The 18339-nt window shown below is 38.9% G+C and overlaps 3 protein-coding genes across 4 annotated transcripts; all 3 read left to right on the top strand.

The window, feature by feature from the left end:
- Nucleotides 1-52: 52 nt before the first annotated feature.
- On the top strand, nucleotides 53-13298 carry LOC103850586 (two-on-two hemoglobin-3). Of its 2 annotated transcripts, XR_004451366.1 has the most exons (5): nucleotides 53-386; nucleotides 723-853; nucleotides 1181-1325; nucleotides 1494-1677; nucleotides 13030-13298. XR_004451366.1 is itself a non-coding variant. In XM_009127357.3 (4 exons), the coding sequence occupies exons 1-4, from the start codon at nucleotides 250-252 to the stop codon at nucleotides 1600-1602; spliced, it is 522 nt and encodes a 173-aa protein (XP_009125605.1). In that variant the 5' UTR covers nucleotides 54-249; the 3' UTR covers nucleotides 1603-1759. The 2 variants fall into 2 exon arrangements, 1 of the variants encoding a protein (XP_009125605.1); XM_009127357.3 differs by lacking the exon at nucleotides 13030-13298 and having other exon boundaries at nucleotides 54-386; nucleotides 1494-1759.
- LOC103850574 (helicase and polymerase-containing protein TEBICHI) lies at nucleotides 1823-13304 on the top strand. The gene is made up of 26 exons (XM_009127347.3): nucleotides 1823-2270; nucleotides 2763-3205; nucleotides 3290-3521; nucleotides 3616-4446; nucleotides 4980-5044; nucleotides 5169-5274; nucleotides 5360-5560; nucleotides 5703-5903; nucleotides 6290-6451; nucleotides 6572-6811; nucleotides 6975-7187; nucleotides 7337-7687; nucleotides 7778-7930; nucleotides 8057-8278; nucleotides 8423-8641; nucleotides 8723-8840; nucleotides 8996-10110; nucleotides 10259-10456; nucleotides 10548-10807; nucleotides 10939-11128; nucleotides 11205-11312; nucleotides 11437-11789; nucleotides 12088-12196; nucleotides 12419-12553; nucleotides 12682-12778; nucleotides 12865-13304. Exons 1-26 carry the CDS (start codon nucleotides 2235-2237, stop codon nucleotides 12930-12932), a joined length of 6426 nt encoding a protein of 2141 aa, XP_009125595.1. The 5' UTR covers nucleotides 1823-2234; the 3' UTR covers nucleotides 12933-13304.
- Nucleotides 13305-13713: 409 nt separating this feature from the next.
- Nucleotides 13714-17290, top strand: LOC103850563 (proline-rich receptor-like protein kinase PERK14). The gene is made up of 8 exons (XM_009127336.3): nucleotides 13714-14855; nucleotides 15346-15789; nucleotides 15880-15966; nucleotides 16040-16110; nucleotides 16203-16288; nucleotides 16391-16538; nucleotides 16607-16768; nucleotides 16859-17290. The coding sequence occupies exons 1-8, from the start codon at nucleotides 13964-13966 to the stop codon at nucleotides 17066-17068; spliced, it is 2100 nt and encodes a 699-aa protein (XP_009125584.1). The 5' UTR covers nucleotides 13714-13963; the 3' UTR covers nucleotides 17069-17290.
- The last annotated feature ends 1049 nt before the right edge of the window (nucleotides 17291-18339 follow it).

Genomic DNA, 18339 nt, shown 5'->3' with positions numbered 1-18339 from the left:
AATAAAATGTTGACATAGTGACACCAAAAGAATTTATTCTACAAATTGCACCCAATAAAAACAAGAGAAGTCTCTCTCACTCACTGGAGACCTACAAGCCAGTAAACAAAAAGAGCGTTACCTCCACGCGACCACCACCAACGAGAAACAAAGAAAGACCCTTCCTTTTTTAAAAATATTCAATCGCCCACCGTTTTTTCATTCACCTAGAGAGAGAGAGAGTGAAAGAGAGAAAGAGAGAAAGTAGAGATGCAGTCGCTGCAGGAGAAGGCATCGGCATGGAGCGGCGTGGATCAGGCTGACGCATTCGCCATAGACGAGTCCAATCTGTTCGAAAAGCTCGGTCTTCAGAGCTTCATCAACCTCTCCACCAACTTCTACACCAGGTTTCTAACTAAATCTCCTTTATGTGTGCTTTCTCTGGATTACAATTGGGGAACTGTGACTTCTTCCTATTACAGAACTAAAGTCCACTGTCTGCTTTGTGTTCTGCTTTGAAAAAGTCTTTTACTTTATTCTTTAAGAGACTTTTTTGGGTAATGCTTCCACTTATGGACCTGTGTTTTGAAGTGGGTTCTTGTTTATTGTATAGAGTATATGATGATGATGACGAAGAATGGTTTTGATTCATTTCTGTTTTTGACAAAGTCTTTTACTTTTATTCTCTAGAGACTTTCTTTTTGTGGGTAATGCTTCCACTTATGGACCCTGTGTTCTTGTAGGGTATATGATGACGAAGAAGAATGGTTTCGATCCATGTTTGCGAACTCTAAGAAAGAAGATGCCATTCAGAACCAGTATGAGTTCTTCGTCCAGCGTATGGGAGGCCCTCCTCTGTATTCTCAAAGGAAAGGTTAAGTCTTTTTACTTTTGGATTCTTCTTCCTCTTGTTTAATGTAATGTGGTTTAAGTTTGTTCTGACTTGATTGGTTCTATGTGTTTTATAAGCTCGACTGATAGTCTTAGCTCAGTTTCATTCACTTTGGTGAACCATTTAGTCTTCCTTGTGGTTCTCACTTAGTACAGAAGACACTCAACTTACTTGTATCTTTTATCATTGTATAATTAACCATAGACATTAGAATGTATTATGTACTACTGTGAGTGGGGTTTGACTGAGTATGACTTGGCATCTGCTAAAATCTTTGCTTATTTCGTTGCGATTGATCTTTGTGTGTAGGTCATCCTGCCCTGATTGGTCGTCACCGTCCATTTCCGGTGACTCATGAAGCTGCAGAGAGATGGCTGCAGCATATGCAAAATGCTATGGACGAGTCGGTCGACATTGACCAGGACTCGAAAGTCAAGATGATGAATTTCTTCAGGTAAACAACACCATCTTTTTTTTCTCAAAGTTAAAAGTCTGTAAATTCAGAAACCAAATTAAACATAGTAGTAAATCAAATGAATGAGATTTTGATAGACCTTTAAAATTTATGCACATGTGTTAGCGAGCAAATGTATTAAGTATTGCTGCTTTTGATCTGTTTCAGGCATACTGCTTTCTTCCTTGTGGCTGGAAACGAGTTGCAGAATCAGAATCAGAATCAGAACAACCAAGTTGCGTGTAAACACGCTGCCAATAAACCAGCAGAAGAGTAATTTTAACAACTGCATTCTTGTTGTATTTTTACGTTTCATTCAAAGTACACAGATTCCAGGAAACTTGCTCTTTCTTCGAAACGCTATGCAAGAGAGATAAGACTGGTCTTGACTCCTGACTCTCATTTCAATAGAACTCTCATTGAAGGTTGTGAAACAATTTACTTAACCAATATGAAGCAGAACCACTTAAAAAACGGTCATCACATTTCACCAAAATCACTTTATCAAACATCTAGTTTATATATTCTTTAATTACATAACTTGAGACTCATGTAAACAGTGTTCCTAGAGCTCAAAACGCAGTGTTCTTTCTTTTTTTTTCTCACTGAAGTTTGTATTTTTAAAGCTGAGTTCGTGTATAAATATACTAAAATTCATAACCAAAAGGCAAAAACTTTATGGTTCAAACAGAAAATAGGAGCGAAAACAAAAAAAAATATTGAATTTTTAACTTCACAATACCTCAGACAGTGTATACAAGGGAGGAAATCAAATTCAAACGCTACGGATTCTATATTTCTACATCAGCCTGCATTTGGGGTCGCTCTCCTGATCTCCTCAAATCGCCGGCTAGGGTTTTCCTTTTCTCAGATCTCCGGCGGTTATTCTTCTTCTTCTTCATCCGCTTCATGGACTCAGATTCCTCTAGATCGCGGATTGACCAGGTCCGTATTCTCTTTGATTGTCGATGTTGTAGTTCTCTTCTTCTTCCTCTTTTTTTTCTCCGTTTTACTCGTGTGTAAGCTCGCGCTTGCTGCAACATCTTAAAGTTTCTCACGACTTCGAGAATTCGTGTTTAGAATCTGACCTTTATCGATGCAAAAGGGATGAACTTTATAGAGTGTTTGATTCATTCGATTGTTTTGAGAAGACCCATGCGTTGAATCGATAATCCATTTTTGCTGAATCCCATAATTTGATTTTCTTTTTTTCACTATGAACAGTGAAGTTAGTTATGGATTTTCCATAAATTAGATTAAAAAGAATTGATTTTTGGACTTTTTCTTCAGTCAGACTATGAACAGTGGAGTTAGTTATGAACTTATGATGGATGAGAAGTCTGCAAAAAGAGAGAGTTTTGTGGTATTGAAGCTAATGTGTGTGTTTCTTCTACTGACTGATTTTTTTCTTGTTGCTTGTCACTGTACTACCTTCAGTTCTATGTTTCGAAGAAGAGGAAACACCTTTCACCAAATCTGAAGTCTGGGCGAAACGAGAAAAATGTGAAGGTGACTGGTGAAAGGTCTCCTGGAGACAAAGGCACTTTGGACAGTTACCTGAAACCATCCCTGGATGACAAGAGCACTTCCAATAGTGCGTTGCAGGCGAAGCAGAAAGCGTTTGCAAAAAAATTGGATCTGGAGGTTTCTCGTCCCCCTTATGCTGGTGAAAGTATACATCCAGGCCTGCCTAAACCTGTAATTGCTGAAAGTTCTAGAGGAGATGAAGGGTGTTTGAACCGGGGAGGATCTCGAGTCTTGCATAAAGAAGGTGTTGCTACAGCCGAGAATCATGCACCAGATGTTTTGCTCTGTGCCAACCAGAAAGATAATTCAGAACTAAGAGACTTTGCTACTGGTTTTTTGTCTTTGTATTGTAGGTAATATATGCTTTGATTGTGTCTATTATGTCCGAATAAATTGTTTTGAGATTTAGAGGGATTTGTAAATTGTGCTTTTTGCAGTGAAGTGCGGTCTGTTGTTGGCTCACCTACACGTCAGAAGGCAAACGAACTGAAGCGTTGCGGCAGTTCATCGTTACTTGCTCAAGATATGCAAATTTCTCACAAGAGGCGTTGTGATTCCGAATATATACCATCACTAGATGAACCTGCATATCCTCTCGGTAGTAAGCATGATTCAATTGCTAGAATTGTTGGTAAAAGAGATACATCTGTTCCAGACCCTAAGAAGAAGGTATAAATGGAACTAACAGTTATGGTTACTTGTCTTCCTGCTAAAACTGATTCATTTTAGATTATTTGATGCCTCTGCTCTAATATATTCTCAGGTTCCAAGTAATGAATCTGTGGAAATTCCAATGGGCTTGAGGAAGTGTACTAAGGTACCAGAATCATCTGCTCTTCTAACTGAATGCCGCACGCCTGGATCAGCCGTTAAATCATGTCATGTTGGAACCCCTAAGTCAGGAAGTGGTAGCTCAATTTTCTCTCCTGGAGATTCTTTCTGGAATGAAGCAATTCAATTTGCTGATGGTTTGTCAGTGCCAACTCAGAACTCTGGTTCTGTAGAAGCTAAAGACAGAGACAATGAAGATAACTGCAGTGACAACTTAAAGAGAAGTTTAGATTTAGATGAAAGCAGAGTAAAGGATAAAGATGCCACTGGCTATTCAAAGGTCGCGGAGAAGCATGGGAGAGATTTCAATAAAGAAGTATCTCCGCTTCCTGTCAAAAACCTGGAACTTTTGTTTCAAGATAGAAAAGCAAATGGAAGCACCAGAGAGCAATGTGCTTCATTTGATCAAAATAACATTACTCGAGGAAGCTGTGGGATCTCTCAATCTGCTTTGGTTGATAATAGAGGATGTGGAAGTCTTGATGTTGCAAATAATGGTCCGGCAAATAAAAATTTGGTAGGCAGGATGTATCCAGAACCTGAAGAAAATAAAGTTGCACTGTGCGAGGGCAACCATAGTGCAAGGTCTGTCCCAGCGATAAGCAACATGAGGAAATCAGCTGATTCTAGTGAATCCGAAGAAAGTCAGACTCCTTCAAGCTCTCTTCATAATAAAGATGGTTTAAGTCTTAGCACCTGGCTTCCCTCAGAAGTTTGCAGCGTATACAATAAGAAAGGAATATCTAAACTCTATCCATGGCAGGTACATAATTATTAGTTGATGTGTGTATTGTTATTTGTCCACTATATTAAATTAACAGTTGATCAATATTTTCAGTGTCCCTACTCCTATAGATAGATAGATGTGTATATGCTTCTCCATTGCAGTGTAGTAAGTGTAAAGTAGTTCAGAGCCCGTAACTAGTATTTGTCATCCAAAATTAGTCGGCTCTTGTTGCGTTCTTCCTTTCATGGCAGTTATTATATCATTTATGGAGAGTTTTTTTTTTCATGCGGTATATGTTGTTTATCTTTTTTGTTTTATATGTTTCATGGGTTTGTGCGGAAAACTGATTAGCAATTTTTATTCTCGACTCTGTTCTTAGTTTTTATATATATACTCTCTTAAGTTTCTGCCACTTATTGTAGAATGACCTTTTTCAACATTCTGATACACAGTTAGGCGGGTATCGTATCTGAAAGAACTTCCTATTCTGTCTATATTGCCTGTTTTTGTGTATCTTATTGCTTCTGATGTTTCACTAGCTGAATACAAATTGTTATAAAATTTTCTAGGTCGAGTGTCTTCAGGTAGATGGTGTTTTACAGAAAAGGAATCTGGTCTACTGTGCTTCTACAAGGTATCTTCATGGTTTGCGATGAATCTGCCAATTCAAAGTTTACTTCTTTTCATACATTATTGATCTCACTAGCTGGATTTGACAAGAATTTATGCTCAATTTCAAAACCATGCTATTTGTGCAGTGCTGGTAAAAGTTTTGTTGCAGAGGTCTTGATGCTGCGCCGGGTCATAACAACTGGAAAAATGGCATTGCTTGTGCTACCGTATGTATCCATTTGCGTTGAGAAGGTTTCTTTTATTAGAAACCATGAACATCCTACCCGTTTTATAATATTGCTTTCTTTTAATTTAGCCATATAACATTTGGATGTAGGCGGAACACCTTGAGGTCCTTCTTGAACCACTTGGTAAGCATGTTCGTAGTTACTATGGAAATCAAGGCGGTGGAACTCTTCCTAAAGGCACTTCTGTGGCTGTCTGCACGATTGAGAAGGCAAACTCGTTGATAAATCGCTTGCTTGAAGAGGGTCGTTTGTCTGAACTTGGGATCATTGTTATAGATGAGCTGCACATGGTACGGTTTTCACATATCTCCTCTAAATAGATCACGGACAAGCTTATAACTGTCTGACACTATCTTTATTTTTTTCGTACTCTACCTTCGCATATTTAATAATGAATGCATTAAAGGAACCTGTTGCGCATGGTTTATACAGGTTGGTGACCAACATAGGGGTTATCTTTTGGAACTTATGCTGACGAAACTTCGTTATGCTGCCGGTGAAGGCAGTTCAGAGTCAAGTAGTGGTGAGAGTTCAGGGAGTAGCAGTGGAAAGAATGATCCTGCTCATGGCCTACAAATTGTGGGTATGAGTGCTACAATGCCGAATGTCGGAGCAGTTGCTGACTGGCTTCAAGTAAGATAAAAATCACTATTTTATATATATATATATATACACACACATGTGTATTAAGATCACTCAGTTGCATGATACTTCTCTCTAGCCATATAGGTATATACATGTGTGTATTAAGATCACTCAGTTGCATGACACTTCTCTCTAGACATATAGATGTGTAGACCTCCATGTCTGAGGAAATATAAGAATATGATATGAAATTGCACAGAATACTGTTCGTGATTGTTAATAATTGTTACGTTTTCTGTAAAATGAAGACCTGTGTATATCTAGATCTCTTAAATGGATGATAGTTTTCTGTAGTTATTTTCGGAAGATAGAACTCTGTAAATTATTGTGGCCTTTCTAATCAGAAAACTTATTGTGGTTTTACATGTTGAAAGGCAGCTTTATATCAGACCGAGTTTCGACCAGTTCCGCTAGAGGAGTATATTAAAGTTGGTGACATCATCTATAATAAAAAGATGGAAGTTGTGAGGACTTTACCAAAAGCTGCTAATATGGGAGGAAAAGACCCAGACCATATCATTGAGCTTTGTAACGAGGTAATGGCGTTTGCGAGTTAAGGTCTTGATTAATTACTTTCCTTTTCTGTAGGTTTTTTATTAGACATGTACTCAATTTTGTTTCAAGAACGAAAACTCAGATGTTATATCACAATCCAGATTGTTCAAGAGGGGAATTCAGTGCTAATATTTTGCTCAAGTCGAAAAGGATGTGAATCAACTGCTAAGCATATTGCAAAGCTCATTAAAAAAGTGCTTATAGACGTAGATGGTGAAAATAGCGAGTTTATGGATATCACATCTGCTATTGATGCCTTGCGAAGGTCTCCGTCTGGAGTAGATCCTGTGCTAGAAGAAACTCTACCCTCTGGGGTTGCCTACCACCATGCTGGTCTTACAGTATGTATACACAATCCATTCACCATAAATGTTTTCTTGACCTGGCTATACTTGATAACGAATATGTGATTCTTTTGTTATTTACATGTGAGATGGTGAATATTACGTAAAGTGAATATCTTCATGTACTAGCACTAAATAGACAAATTTATTTGTATTTCAGGTAGAAGAAAGAGAGATAGTTGAGACCTGTTACCGTAAGGGTCTTGTACGTGTCTTAACAGCTACATCCACTCTGGCGGCGGGGGTTAACTTGCCTGCAAGGAGAGTCATTTTTCGGCAACCAATGATTGGCCGTGATTTTCTTGATGGAACAAGGTACAAGCAAATGTCTGGTCGGGCTGGGCGGACTGGGATTGATACAAAAGGAGAAAGTGTATGCCTTTAATTTCTTTATAAATAATGATGTTATAATTTACATTTCAGTTCCTCGTAGTGAAATTCCCAAAAAAAATTATGTTCTAGTTTGGAGTGGTCAATGGTCTAGGCTTTTGATTCTTGTTTTAAATTTTTACTTGTTTCCAGGTTTTGATTTGCAAACCTGGAGAACTCAAGCGAATAATGACTCTTCTAAATGAGAGCTGCCCACCCTTGGAGTCTTGTTTATCTGAAGACAAGAATGGAATGACTCATGCAATATTAGAAGTTGTTGCAGGTGGAATTGTTCAGACTGCCAAAGATATACACCGCTACGTTAGGTGTACTCTTCTGAATTCTACAAAACCCTTTCAAGATGTGGTCAAATCAGCTCAGGATTCCCTTCGGTGGCTGTGTCACAGAAAATTTCTTGAGTGGAATGAAGAGACAAAGTTATACACTACAACACCCCTTGGACGTGGATCTTTTGGCAGTTCACTCTGCCCAGAGGAGTCGCTTGTAATTTAATCTGACATTCTATAATTGATAATGCATTTATATAGTATTAAGTAAGCATGCTTGACGTGTATGTTCTTGGTGTTGCTGCAGATAGTACTTGATGATCTTCTAAGATCACGTGAAGGACTAGTTATGGCTTCTGATTTGCATTTGGTCTACTTAGTCACACCAATTAATGTTGGTGTTGAACCAAACTGGGAATTGTATTATGAACGGTTTATGGAACTGTCTCCTTTAGAACAGGTAAGCTTGTACTCTCTGGTAATATATGGCATTATTATGCAGTATTTTTCGAATGGCACTACGCCTTGTTATAATTACACAAGATATTTGTACGCTGATGCTGTTACTTTATCTCACAATTTTCAGTCTGTTGGCAATAGAGTTGGAGTGGTCGAACCTTTTCTGATGCGAATGGCACATGGTGCAACAGTGCGAACTCTAAACAAACCACAAGATGTAAAGAAGAATATGCGTGGAGAATATGGCAATCGGCATGGTTCAGCTAGCAGTAAGATGCTTTCAGATGAACAGATGCTTCGAGTGTGCAAACGATTTTTTGTTGCCCTCATCTTGTCAAAATTAGTTCAGGTGGCTCCCCTACTGCCTCTTTCTTTCTTGTCTTTGCTAAGCTTCTTATTTTGGTTCATATATATAAACCCGTTGCAGCTTGCACGATCATGTACACTCCAAGATATTCTCTTAAACTGTTTCTTTTTAAACTATGAAATGCAGGAAGCTTCTGTATCTGAGGTTTGTGAAGCCTTTAAAGTGGCTAGAGGTATGGTTCAAGCGCTACAGGAGAACGCTGGAAGGTTTTGTTCCATGGTTTCGGTGTTCTGTGAGAGGCTCGGATGGCATGATCTGGAAGGCTTAGTTGCCAAACTTCAGAACCGTGTATCATTTGGTGTTAGGGCTGAAATTGTTGAACTTACTAGCATTCCATATATAAAGGTACTTGCAACTTTCAGAAACTTGTAGCTACGATATGAGGAGTGCTGTTGACAAAGATGGCTTTTGGTGTTGAATAAATAGGGTTCAAGAGCAAGAGCATTGTACAAAGCTGGTTTGCGTACATCTCAGGCGATAGCAGAAGCATCCATCCCTGAAATTGTCAAAGCTCTCTTTGAATCTTCAGCGTGGGCAACAGAAGGTAATTCAATTTTCTTCAGACAGTTTAGATTGATGTTTTGTTACCTCATTGAGGTGTCTCTCCAGCTTATATAAGGAATGATAAGTTGGCCATTTGTTGAAAAAAATATTCTATCCCCTTTCATCTAATGTGCTCGAGTTGATATGGTGTACAAGGTACTGGACAGAGAAGGATACAGTTGGGATTAGCCAAGAAAATCAAGAATGGGGCGCGCAAAATTGTTCTTGAAAAAGCAGAAGAAGCGAGGGCTGCTGCATTCTCTGCCTTTAAATCGCTTGGTCTGGATGTTCATGACCTGTCTAATCCATTGCCGTTGGCTCCTGCTAGGAGTCCCAATGAACAAGTAACTATTGAAAGAGATATTTACGGAAGCTCTGTTGCTCCCAATGTACTACAACATGTTCCAGGACAATCAAGCATGGAGGGGAACATGGAACGTGGAAATTTTGACGCGGATAATCACAGAGAAAAGCCAATGGAAGTATCAGGTGCTGCCTTAGGAGTTTCATCAGAAGTTAACTTGAGCGATCCACTTCCTGATTTTCAACTTATAGGAACTACAGTTGGCACTGATGGGCTCAATGCTGTTAGTATTCTTTCTAGTGATGACAGAGATATCAGAAACGAGGATAATGCTGAGCAGCAGTTGACGAGGAATGCCGATATTCCTCTTAGTAATAAGGATAATGCAGGTGAAAAGGGTCCAATAACTGCAGGAAATATTCGTGGCGGATTTGACTCTTTCCTGGAACTCTGGGACTCTGCTGGGGAATTTTTCTTTGATATCCACTTTAATAAACTACAAGGCTTGAATTCCCGCATCTCTTATGAGATACATGGAATTGCGATCTGCTGGGATAGCTCTCCTGTATACTATGTCAATCTTAACAAGGACCTTCTCAGCCTGGAATGTGCAGAAAAGCTTTCCAAGGATACTGCTATTGGCAAGAAAGAGGTTTTGGGTACCCACAACGTGTTTGATGTTATAAAATCTCGGTGGAACCGAATCAGTAAAATAATGGGGAATGAAAAGACGAGAAAGTTCGCGTGGAATTTGAAAGTGCAGATTCAAGTGCTCAAGAGTCCTGCCATTTCAATCCAAAGATGCACTCGCTTGAATCTTGAAGAAGGGATCAGGGATTTTGAGTTGGTGGATGGGTCTTGGTTAATGATGCCTCCGCTTCGCATAAGCCACACCATTGACATGAGCATCGTGACATGGATTCTTTGGCCAGATGAGGAAAGACACTCAAATCCAAACATAGATAAGGTGATTCCAGACTTAATATATATCATGTCTCTCCTGATGACGGTGTTCTATCTTTCATTCTTTTGTTGGTTACTCTATCATCACACACAGATTTAGCTCATACCTATTTAGTATATTTGTTCATTAAAAGTTTCTAAAACTGTTATAGGAGGTAAAGAAAAGACTATCGCCAGAGGCAGCTGAAGCTGCAAATCGCAGTGGCAGGTGGAGGAATCAGATCCGAAGGGTTGCGCACAATGGTTGCTGCAGACGGGTTGCTCAAACGCGAGCCCTTTGTTTAGCTCTTTGGAAGATCCTTGTTTCCGAAGAACTTCTTGAAGCACTCACAACCACTGAAATGCCGCTGGTATATCTCTTCACTGCTTTTATTAAAAATGTCTTACTCTGCTAAGTTAGTTGTTATTGCGGCAGCATAATGCATTCAATCTGTGTTTCAGGTCAATGTCCTTGCAGACATGGAGCTGTGGGGTATAGGCGTCGATATAGAAGGATGCCTTAGGGCACGGAATATATTGCGGGATAAGCTGCGGTCCCTTGAGAAGAAAGCATTTGAATTAGCTGGCATGACATTTTCATTGCACAACCCAGCTGATATTTCAAATGTGCTGTTTAAACAGTTGAAGTTGCCCATACCGGAAACTCAAAATAAAGGGAAACTTCATCCAAGTACTGATAAACAGTGCTTGGATCTTTTAAGGTATTGCAAATGGATAATTGCTTTTGCTTACAATATTTTCTTTTTTCATCACGAAGGATAACATACCTTTTGAGGTACTTTCCTGTTTAATATAGAACATCTGCTTACTTGGGAATATGATTTTGTCCCAGGAATGAGCATCCTATTGTCCCAATTATCAAAGAGCACCGGACGTTGGCAAAGCTCTTAAATTGTACACTTGGATCAATTTGTTCACTTGCCAAACTACGCTTGAGCACGCAAAGGTACACTTTGCATGGCCACTGGCTTCAAACGTCTACAGCAACTGGGCGGCTTTCCATGGAGGAGCCTAATCTCCAAGTATGACTTCTACTATGTTTCCTTTTTCATTCTATCATGTATCCAAAGAATCAATGACCGTGTTACTTTTCTGCAGTCTGTTGAGCATGAAGTAGAGTTCATACTAGACAAAAATGGAAAGGATGTTAATTCAGATGCTGATCGCTACAAAGTCAAGGCACGTGATTTCTTTGTTCCTACTCAGGTAACTTCTCTGTAATTTCTAAAAGTTTTGTTTCTTGGTATTCAAGGCAACAAGACAAAGCATATTTCCCAACATTTATTTCCTCCAAAAAGACTGAATATGATATCGATTTTTTTCACAACAGGAAAATTGGTTACTCTTGACGGCAGATTATTCACAGATAGAGTTGCGACTTATGGCACATTTTTCTAGAGATCCCTCGTTGATTGCACAGCTTAGTCAGCCAGAAGGTGATGTATTTACGATGATAGCTGCCAAATGGACTGGGAAGACCGAGGATTCTGTTAGTCCGCATGATAGAGATCAGACCAAAAGATTGATCTACGGGATTCTTTATGGAATGGGTGCAAACAGGCTTGCGGAACAGCTTGAATGCAGCTCAGATGAAGCCAAGGAGAAAATTAACAGCTTTAAAAGTTCTTTCCCTGCTGTCACCTCTTGGCTTAACGAAACAGTTTCATTTTGCCAGGAAAAAGGGTGAGGATGTTATAAAATTACTGCTATATTTTGTCTCCCTTGGCTTTGCTTTACAGGCTAGTCAAAGAATTGATTAGCTTCATGTGGAGACCTTAGGTCTAGCATTTGTGTTGAGAGTTTTAAAATCTGCTTGAGGTTCTTTTCCTCCAGTTTTCAGTGTTTTGATAGAGTACATGTTCAGCTTCGCCAAGTCTAGTTCCTTCTATGTTTTGGTTTGAATACAGTCTATGTGTTCTTTTAATTGGGTTGCTTCTTTATGAGCTATGATTACAATCTACAAACATCTTTGGATATGCAGGTACATTCAGACTCTCAAGGGAAGAAGACGCTTCTTGTCCAAAATTAAATTTGGGAATGCCAAAGAGAAAGCTAAGGCTCAAAGACAAGCTGTAAATTCTGTGTGCCAGGTTCGTCCTTATGTCTTCCTTGCCTTTTCCTTTACACTTCATGTTATGATGTGACGTTTAATAAGACACTTTACCAGATCTATCTATTTAGTATAAAAATGTATGATCTTCCCTTTTTGGTCTTTGGCTGTTGGTGACAGTTATAAGAAGTCTCATTTCCTTCAAAGTGAGTTCTCTTAAAATGGATTCCGGAACATTTACCTGATTGTGGTTTTTATTCAGGGATCTGCTGCTGATATAATCAAGATTGCGATGATAAACATATACTCTGCAATTTCTGAGGATATTGATACAGCAGCATCTAGTTCTTCAACTAGGTTTCACGTGTTGAAGGGACGGTGCCGGATTCTTCTACAGGTGAGAGTTGTCCACCCTTTTTACTGCTTGAGTTATTTCCATAGTTTCAGTTTTTATACTTTCTCCTGCAAGTTAATATTTTTTCATATTGTCTAAATAGCTCATTAAAGTTTGACATTATGGTGCAGGTACATGATGAACTTGTGCTGGAAGTTGATCCTTCTTACGCAAAAGAAGCTGCGATGTTGCTACAATCCAGCATGGAAAATGCGGTTTCACTTCTCGGTATGTTCCTCATGTACCATACTTTTTTTTTATGCGATGTATATATATGTAATGTTGAGTTGATTGGTTGTGTTGTGTACTTTCAGTCCCTCTACATGTGAAACTGAAGGTTGGGAAAACATGGGGTTCTTTAGAGCCGCTGCAGGCTGATTAAGACATCAACAAAATCTCAGTTGTCTTTAAATTTCAATTTGAGAGCTTCAGATTGTTTGAGCAAAAATGTTCCCTCATCCACGGCTTGACTAAAGGCGATGCTCTATTTCAATCTTCCTTGTGCTTGAAGATGGAAAGTGGAGAGGGAAATTTGCGTATGCTTTGTTCAGAGGGCTCTCCTTATCAGTTTTAAAGAGGCTGTAAAGTTACAACCATTACCAGATTAGTTTTAGTTAGACAGTGACTTTTAACATGACCAAAATCATATGGACAGATTAGAAAAGGTAATTTCTCTTTTTGACTGTAAATATATACTTCTTTATACGTCCTCATTGCTCCAAAAGAGTAAATATAATTCTTGATTATGTACTCTCTTTTGTTATTTAGTATGCTTCAAATAGATGCAATGCACATTAACTCATCATAAAACGCTTAGTTCTAGTGGGCTTTAGATTCTGTGGACTGTGTCCGCCACTTAATAGAACAAACCGTCGTTTTCAACGGGCACAAGACTCATCCCGTGAACCTGTCGTTATTCACAGTTGAAAATTGATATCATTGAAATTCTTTAGTGGGGGCAATTAGGGGTCAATTGTCAAAAAAAAAAAATCCACAGAAAGTTGGAATCTATCTATCTTTTCCACTTGTAAAGAAAAACTGGAAAAATAAAAATTAATCTGATAAATCGACCACAATAGATAAGTTCGTATAATTGACAAGAGGAAGTGGGTTGCTCAAGAGCGGCGATGCTAACCATAGTGATTTGCTCCGCTGTCTAATGTGTTATTGAACATAAAAAAATGATATAAGATAATAAGTTAAGCATTAAAAGATGCTAATAATCACCGGAAACAGTGTTGAGATTATTAAAAGCTGAATCACATTCTCAGCTTAAGAAGCTTACACTGCTCTACACGACAAAACCTTGTGACAATATGCTCAAAACCTCACCTGCTTCTTCCCTCTCTTAGATAAAGCGACAACTCCTCACCAACCCTTTGTTTCATCCCCTAAAACGACTCCGTTTTTGTCATGTCGCTCTCTCCTTCTGCCTTGCCGGCTCCGGCAGATTCTCCGCCCGCCACGTCACCACCTCCAGCTCCTCCTTTGTCTCCTCTTCCCTCGCCATTGGCTTCTCTTCCTCCGTTGGCTCCACCACCGTCTATCTTACCTCCCACAGCTTCCCCGCCACCACCATCTCCTCCGTTAGAAGCTCCACCATCTCCTCCGGTGGAGCCGGAGGAGCCACCACCGTCTCCTCCAGAGGAACCCCCACCTTCTCCTCCGTCTCCTTCCGGTTCACCGCCATTGCCATTCCTTCCCGCCAAACCGTCTCCGCCGCCTTCTCCACTTCCTTCTGAAACACTACCGCCGCCGGTAAAAACGTTTACACCACCACCTCCTTCACTACCATCAGAATCACCCCCGCCGGTGGATACAGCTTCTCCACCACCTCCGTCTCCTCCTCGCCGCCGTGGCCCTAAGCCTTCACTTCCTCCTCCTCCAAAGCCTTCTCCCACCACTCCATATCTCCCAGAAACTTCCCCACCACCTAAACCACCACTCTCAACATCACCATTCCCGTCTTCATCCACTCCGGCGCCGAAGAACTCACCGGCAGCAACAACTCTTCCCTTCTTCGGCCCAATGGGCCCATCAGACGGAACTATAGCAACACCCATTGGGCCCATTATAGAGCCCAAAACAACTCCCGCCGAAACAATCTCCCCGGGAACAGCACAGCCACTAGTACCAAAGAGTCTCCCCGAGACGACGCCGTATCACAGATCCTCCGCAGGATTCTTATTCGGCGGTGTGATCGTTGGAGCTCTTCTGCTTGTTCTCTTAGGCCTCCTCTATGTCTTCTATAGAGCTACCAGAAACAACAGCTCTCGTCATGGCCAATCAAAAACTCCACCAAAAGGTAATGCATTTCCATAAAAATTCAAACTTTATGGTCTGATGCAAAATAAAAACTTAACCTTTATGGCTACAATGTGATGATCATACATAAAAGTTGAACCTTTTCGTCTCATACTGTAAATAAAATAAATTAAATTAATTTTTTTTTTACATTTTCTACAGATTATTTAACGGGGTTATTGGTGAAATAACCAAAAAAGTATAATTAGATTTTTACTGAGAGGTTAGTTAAATAGTGAATTTGTAGATTTTTTTATGTATAATGGGACAAATTTCCCTTATTTAATATACTAGTAAATTGTAAATTTTTAAAATATAATTGTGTTTTATTGAAATTTTATTGATTTACAGGTTATGGAAAATGATTAATTACAAAAGATAAGACATTAATAATCTAAATTTAATATTTTTCTTAATATGTGTAAAAATTCTAAAAATTACATTTCAAGTATATAGCAACAATTATGCTTTTGTTTCTTTGTTTGGATCAGTTCAACATCAACGAGGTGGTAATGTGGAACCAGACCAGACCAATGTTATCACTATACCACCACCTAACTATTCATCCAGCGTAAGCTATGGTACTAAGGAGAAGAACAATGCTGTTGCAATGAACGTTACAATATCATCAGGAACGTTCACATACGAAGAGCTACTAGAGGCAACGGGTGGATTCTCAGAGGCCAACCTCTTGGGAGAAGGAGGGTTCGGCTACGTTCACAAAGGAGTGCTGAGAAACGGGAGAGAAGTTGCGGTGAAGCAGCTGAAGATTGGGAGCAATCAAGGTGAAAGAGAGTTCCAAGCTGAAGTTGACACTATCAGCAGAGTTCATCATAAGCACCTCGTCTCGTTGGTTGGTTACTGCATTAACGGAGATAAAAGACTGTTGATTTACGAGTTTGTTCCTAAAGATACGTTGGAGTTCCACTTGCACGGTAAACAAATGTTACATGATTTTGTTTTTTTTTTGTTTTTGTGTGTTTATATTCCTTTTTTTTTAAGACATTTTGTTTTGAGTGTTGTAGGGAACAGTGGAAGTGTGTTGGAGTGGGGAATGAGGCTGAGGATTGCTGTAGGAGCAGCTAAAGGATTAGCTTATCTTCATGAGGATTGTGAGTATTTTCTTTTTCGATTTTTTCGGTTTTTTTTCAAATATTTGTATTGATTTAGTGATTGATATTGCAGGTAGTCCAACTATAATTCACCGTGATATTAAAGCAGCTAATATCCTTCTAGATTCCAAATATGAAGCAAAGGTGATTTGTTGTTCTATTTAACAAAACTACATTGTAGCTTAGAGTTCATACCATTTGAGTTTCTTGTTCTGTTTTTGCTTTGTGTATTTCAGGTCTCTGACTTTGGGCTAGCAAAGTTCTTCTCAGACACCAATTCATCAGTCACTCATATCTCTACTCGAGTGGTAGGAACTTTCGGGTAAAACACCATCCATGTTTCAAGCTTTCATCATTTTAAAATCTTTATGATATATTAATCACTGAGTGTGTTGTGCTCCACCTTTATGGTATGTTTAAACAGATACATGGCTCCAGAATATGCGTCTAGTGGTAAAGTAACTGATAAATCAGATGTATACTCCTTTGGGGTCGTGCTTCTAGAACTCATCACTGGACGGACACCGATCTTCGCCAAAGATCCTACCAGAAACCAGAGTTTAGTTGACTGGGTAAGTCTATGATGATGATCTCCATCAGGTCTTCATTCTTTTAATAACTATTTTTGATATCTCCTCAGGCGAGGCCATTGCTTGCAAAAGCGATCTCTGGAGAAAGTTTTGACCTTCTAGTAGACCCTAGACTGGATAAGAACTACGACACAACTCAAATGGCAGACATGGCTGCTTGTGCTGCTTCTTGCATACGCCAATCAGCTTGGCTTCGTCCCCGAATGAGCCAGGTTTGTCTCTCTCTCTTTTTCTTATCCTAAACATCAATACCATGAGGACGTACCAAGAACAAGTCTTATTCAACGGATAAACTTGAATAGGTAATCCGTGCTCTTGAAGGCGAGGTGACCTTAAGAAACGTTGAAGAGACGTATAGCTCTTCTGAAAACCCCAATGAGAACTCTCTACGGTATGGAACAAGTAAGAGGAGATTCAACACGGATTCAAGTAATGGTTCCACTTCAGAGTATGGAATCAATCCTTCTCAGTCAAGCAGTGAACAACATCAGTTTACAGGTTCTAAAGTGTAGTAAGTGACTCACCACAACTATTGAGCCTATTCGCATGAGTAGCCTACTTCATTCATTTGTAGCTATTTGATTGACATCAGTGAAGGGTTCCAAAGAACACTGCTTGTGTACTAGCTTTCACCGTGAACTGTCTATAAATATGTTGGAATCTTGATTATTTATTTTTCTTGAACAACGTGTAAGTCCCACTCTTTGCAACACCTCATCATTCTTTTTTCATCATCTTTTATTGACAAAAAGGGATATAAACGATGGTTCAATTATTTTCGTAACGTATAAACAATTAGTTGTACATCACAGAAACAATGTGAAAAATAAACAACTGAATATTTCACGAAGAAATTTACTAAAAAATAAATATTGATCCCGTGGAATTAGTTAACTCTACAAGTTGAATTGTACAAAGTATATGTTTCTAAAGATAGTATTATCTATTTTTACTGTGTGTGTTTTAAGTATATTTATTACGAATGTGTTTAGGTAGAAAACAACAAAAGAGAGACAGAAGTTAAAGTGTTCTGCAAGTAAAAGATTGTTTATACCATTTCTATATTTATTCTTCAACCATGAGATCTGCTACCTGGTGTATAGTTGTTTGTGTTCTCATCTTTCTAGTAATTAGTGATGGTAAAAAAGATAAAGGTATACTATATTCATTTCCTTTCGATAATGTTTTTGTCACAAGTCGCAAATGTTGCACGGCAATTTGTTTTATCTAGATATTTTTAACCACCAGTTAACATTCTTTTTTTCTTCTGTGGTTGATGTCAAATTCTTAAAAGACTTTGTTCCAGAAAAATTTTGTCCGAGATTAGAAGATATCGAAGGAAACTGCAAAGATGATGGACTGAAAGTGTGTGCGAAGTTTATGACGACAACTTATAATATTAATTATTTTAATTGCACATGTGACAACATCCACATGTTACGTAAGATCAAGCGTTACTGCTATTGTCAGTCACTATGTGCAGACCAACCTCCACCTTCACCGATCCAGCCTCATTGAATAACATCTCTTAAGTCCTTACTAATAACAAAAGAGAAGTTGTGAGAGTTTGTAGTGTGGAGATCACACACAAATAAGTTTTGTTAGTCACCAATCCTTCTTTTGTAATAAAGTCATAAGGATATTTTATAATTAGTATGAGTTTCTCAATCAATCTATTTTCCAGATTTTGTAGAATTCCAGATTTTAAATTTTGCCACAATATATGTTTAAACTGTTAATACTCTATAAACTAATAATTTTTAGAACTATAATATTTAAAAAT

This window comes from Brassica rapa, chromosome A01, assembly GCF_000309985.2.
Source record: "Brassica rapa cultivar Chiifu-401-42 chromosome A01, CAAS_Brap_v3.01, whole genome shotgun sequence".
In the NCBI taxonomy this organism is placed as follows: domain Eukaryota; kingdom Viridiplantae; phylum Streptophyta; class Magnoliopsida; order Brassicales; family Brassicaceae; genus Brassica; species Brassica rapa.
The sequence above is the reverse complement of the archived record's forward strand: the minus strand, read 5'-3'. Positions and strand labels throughout refer to the sequence as shown.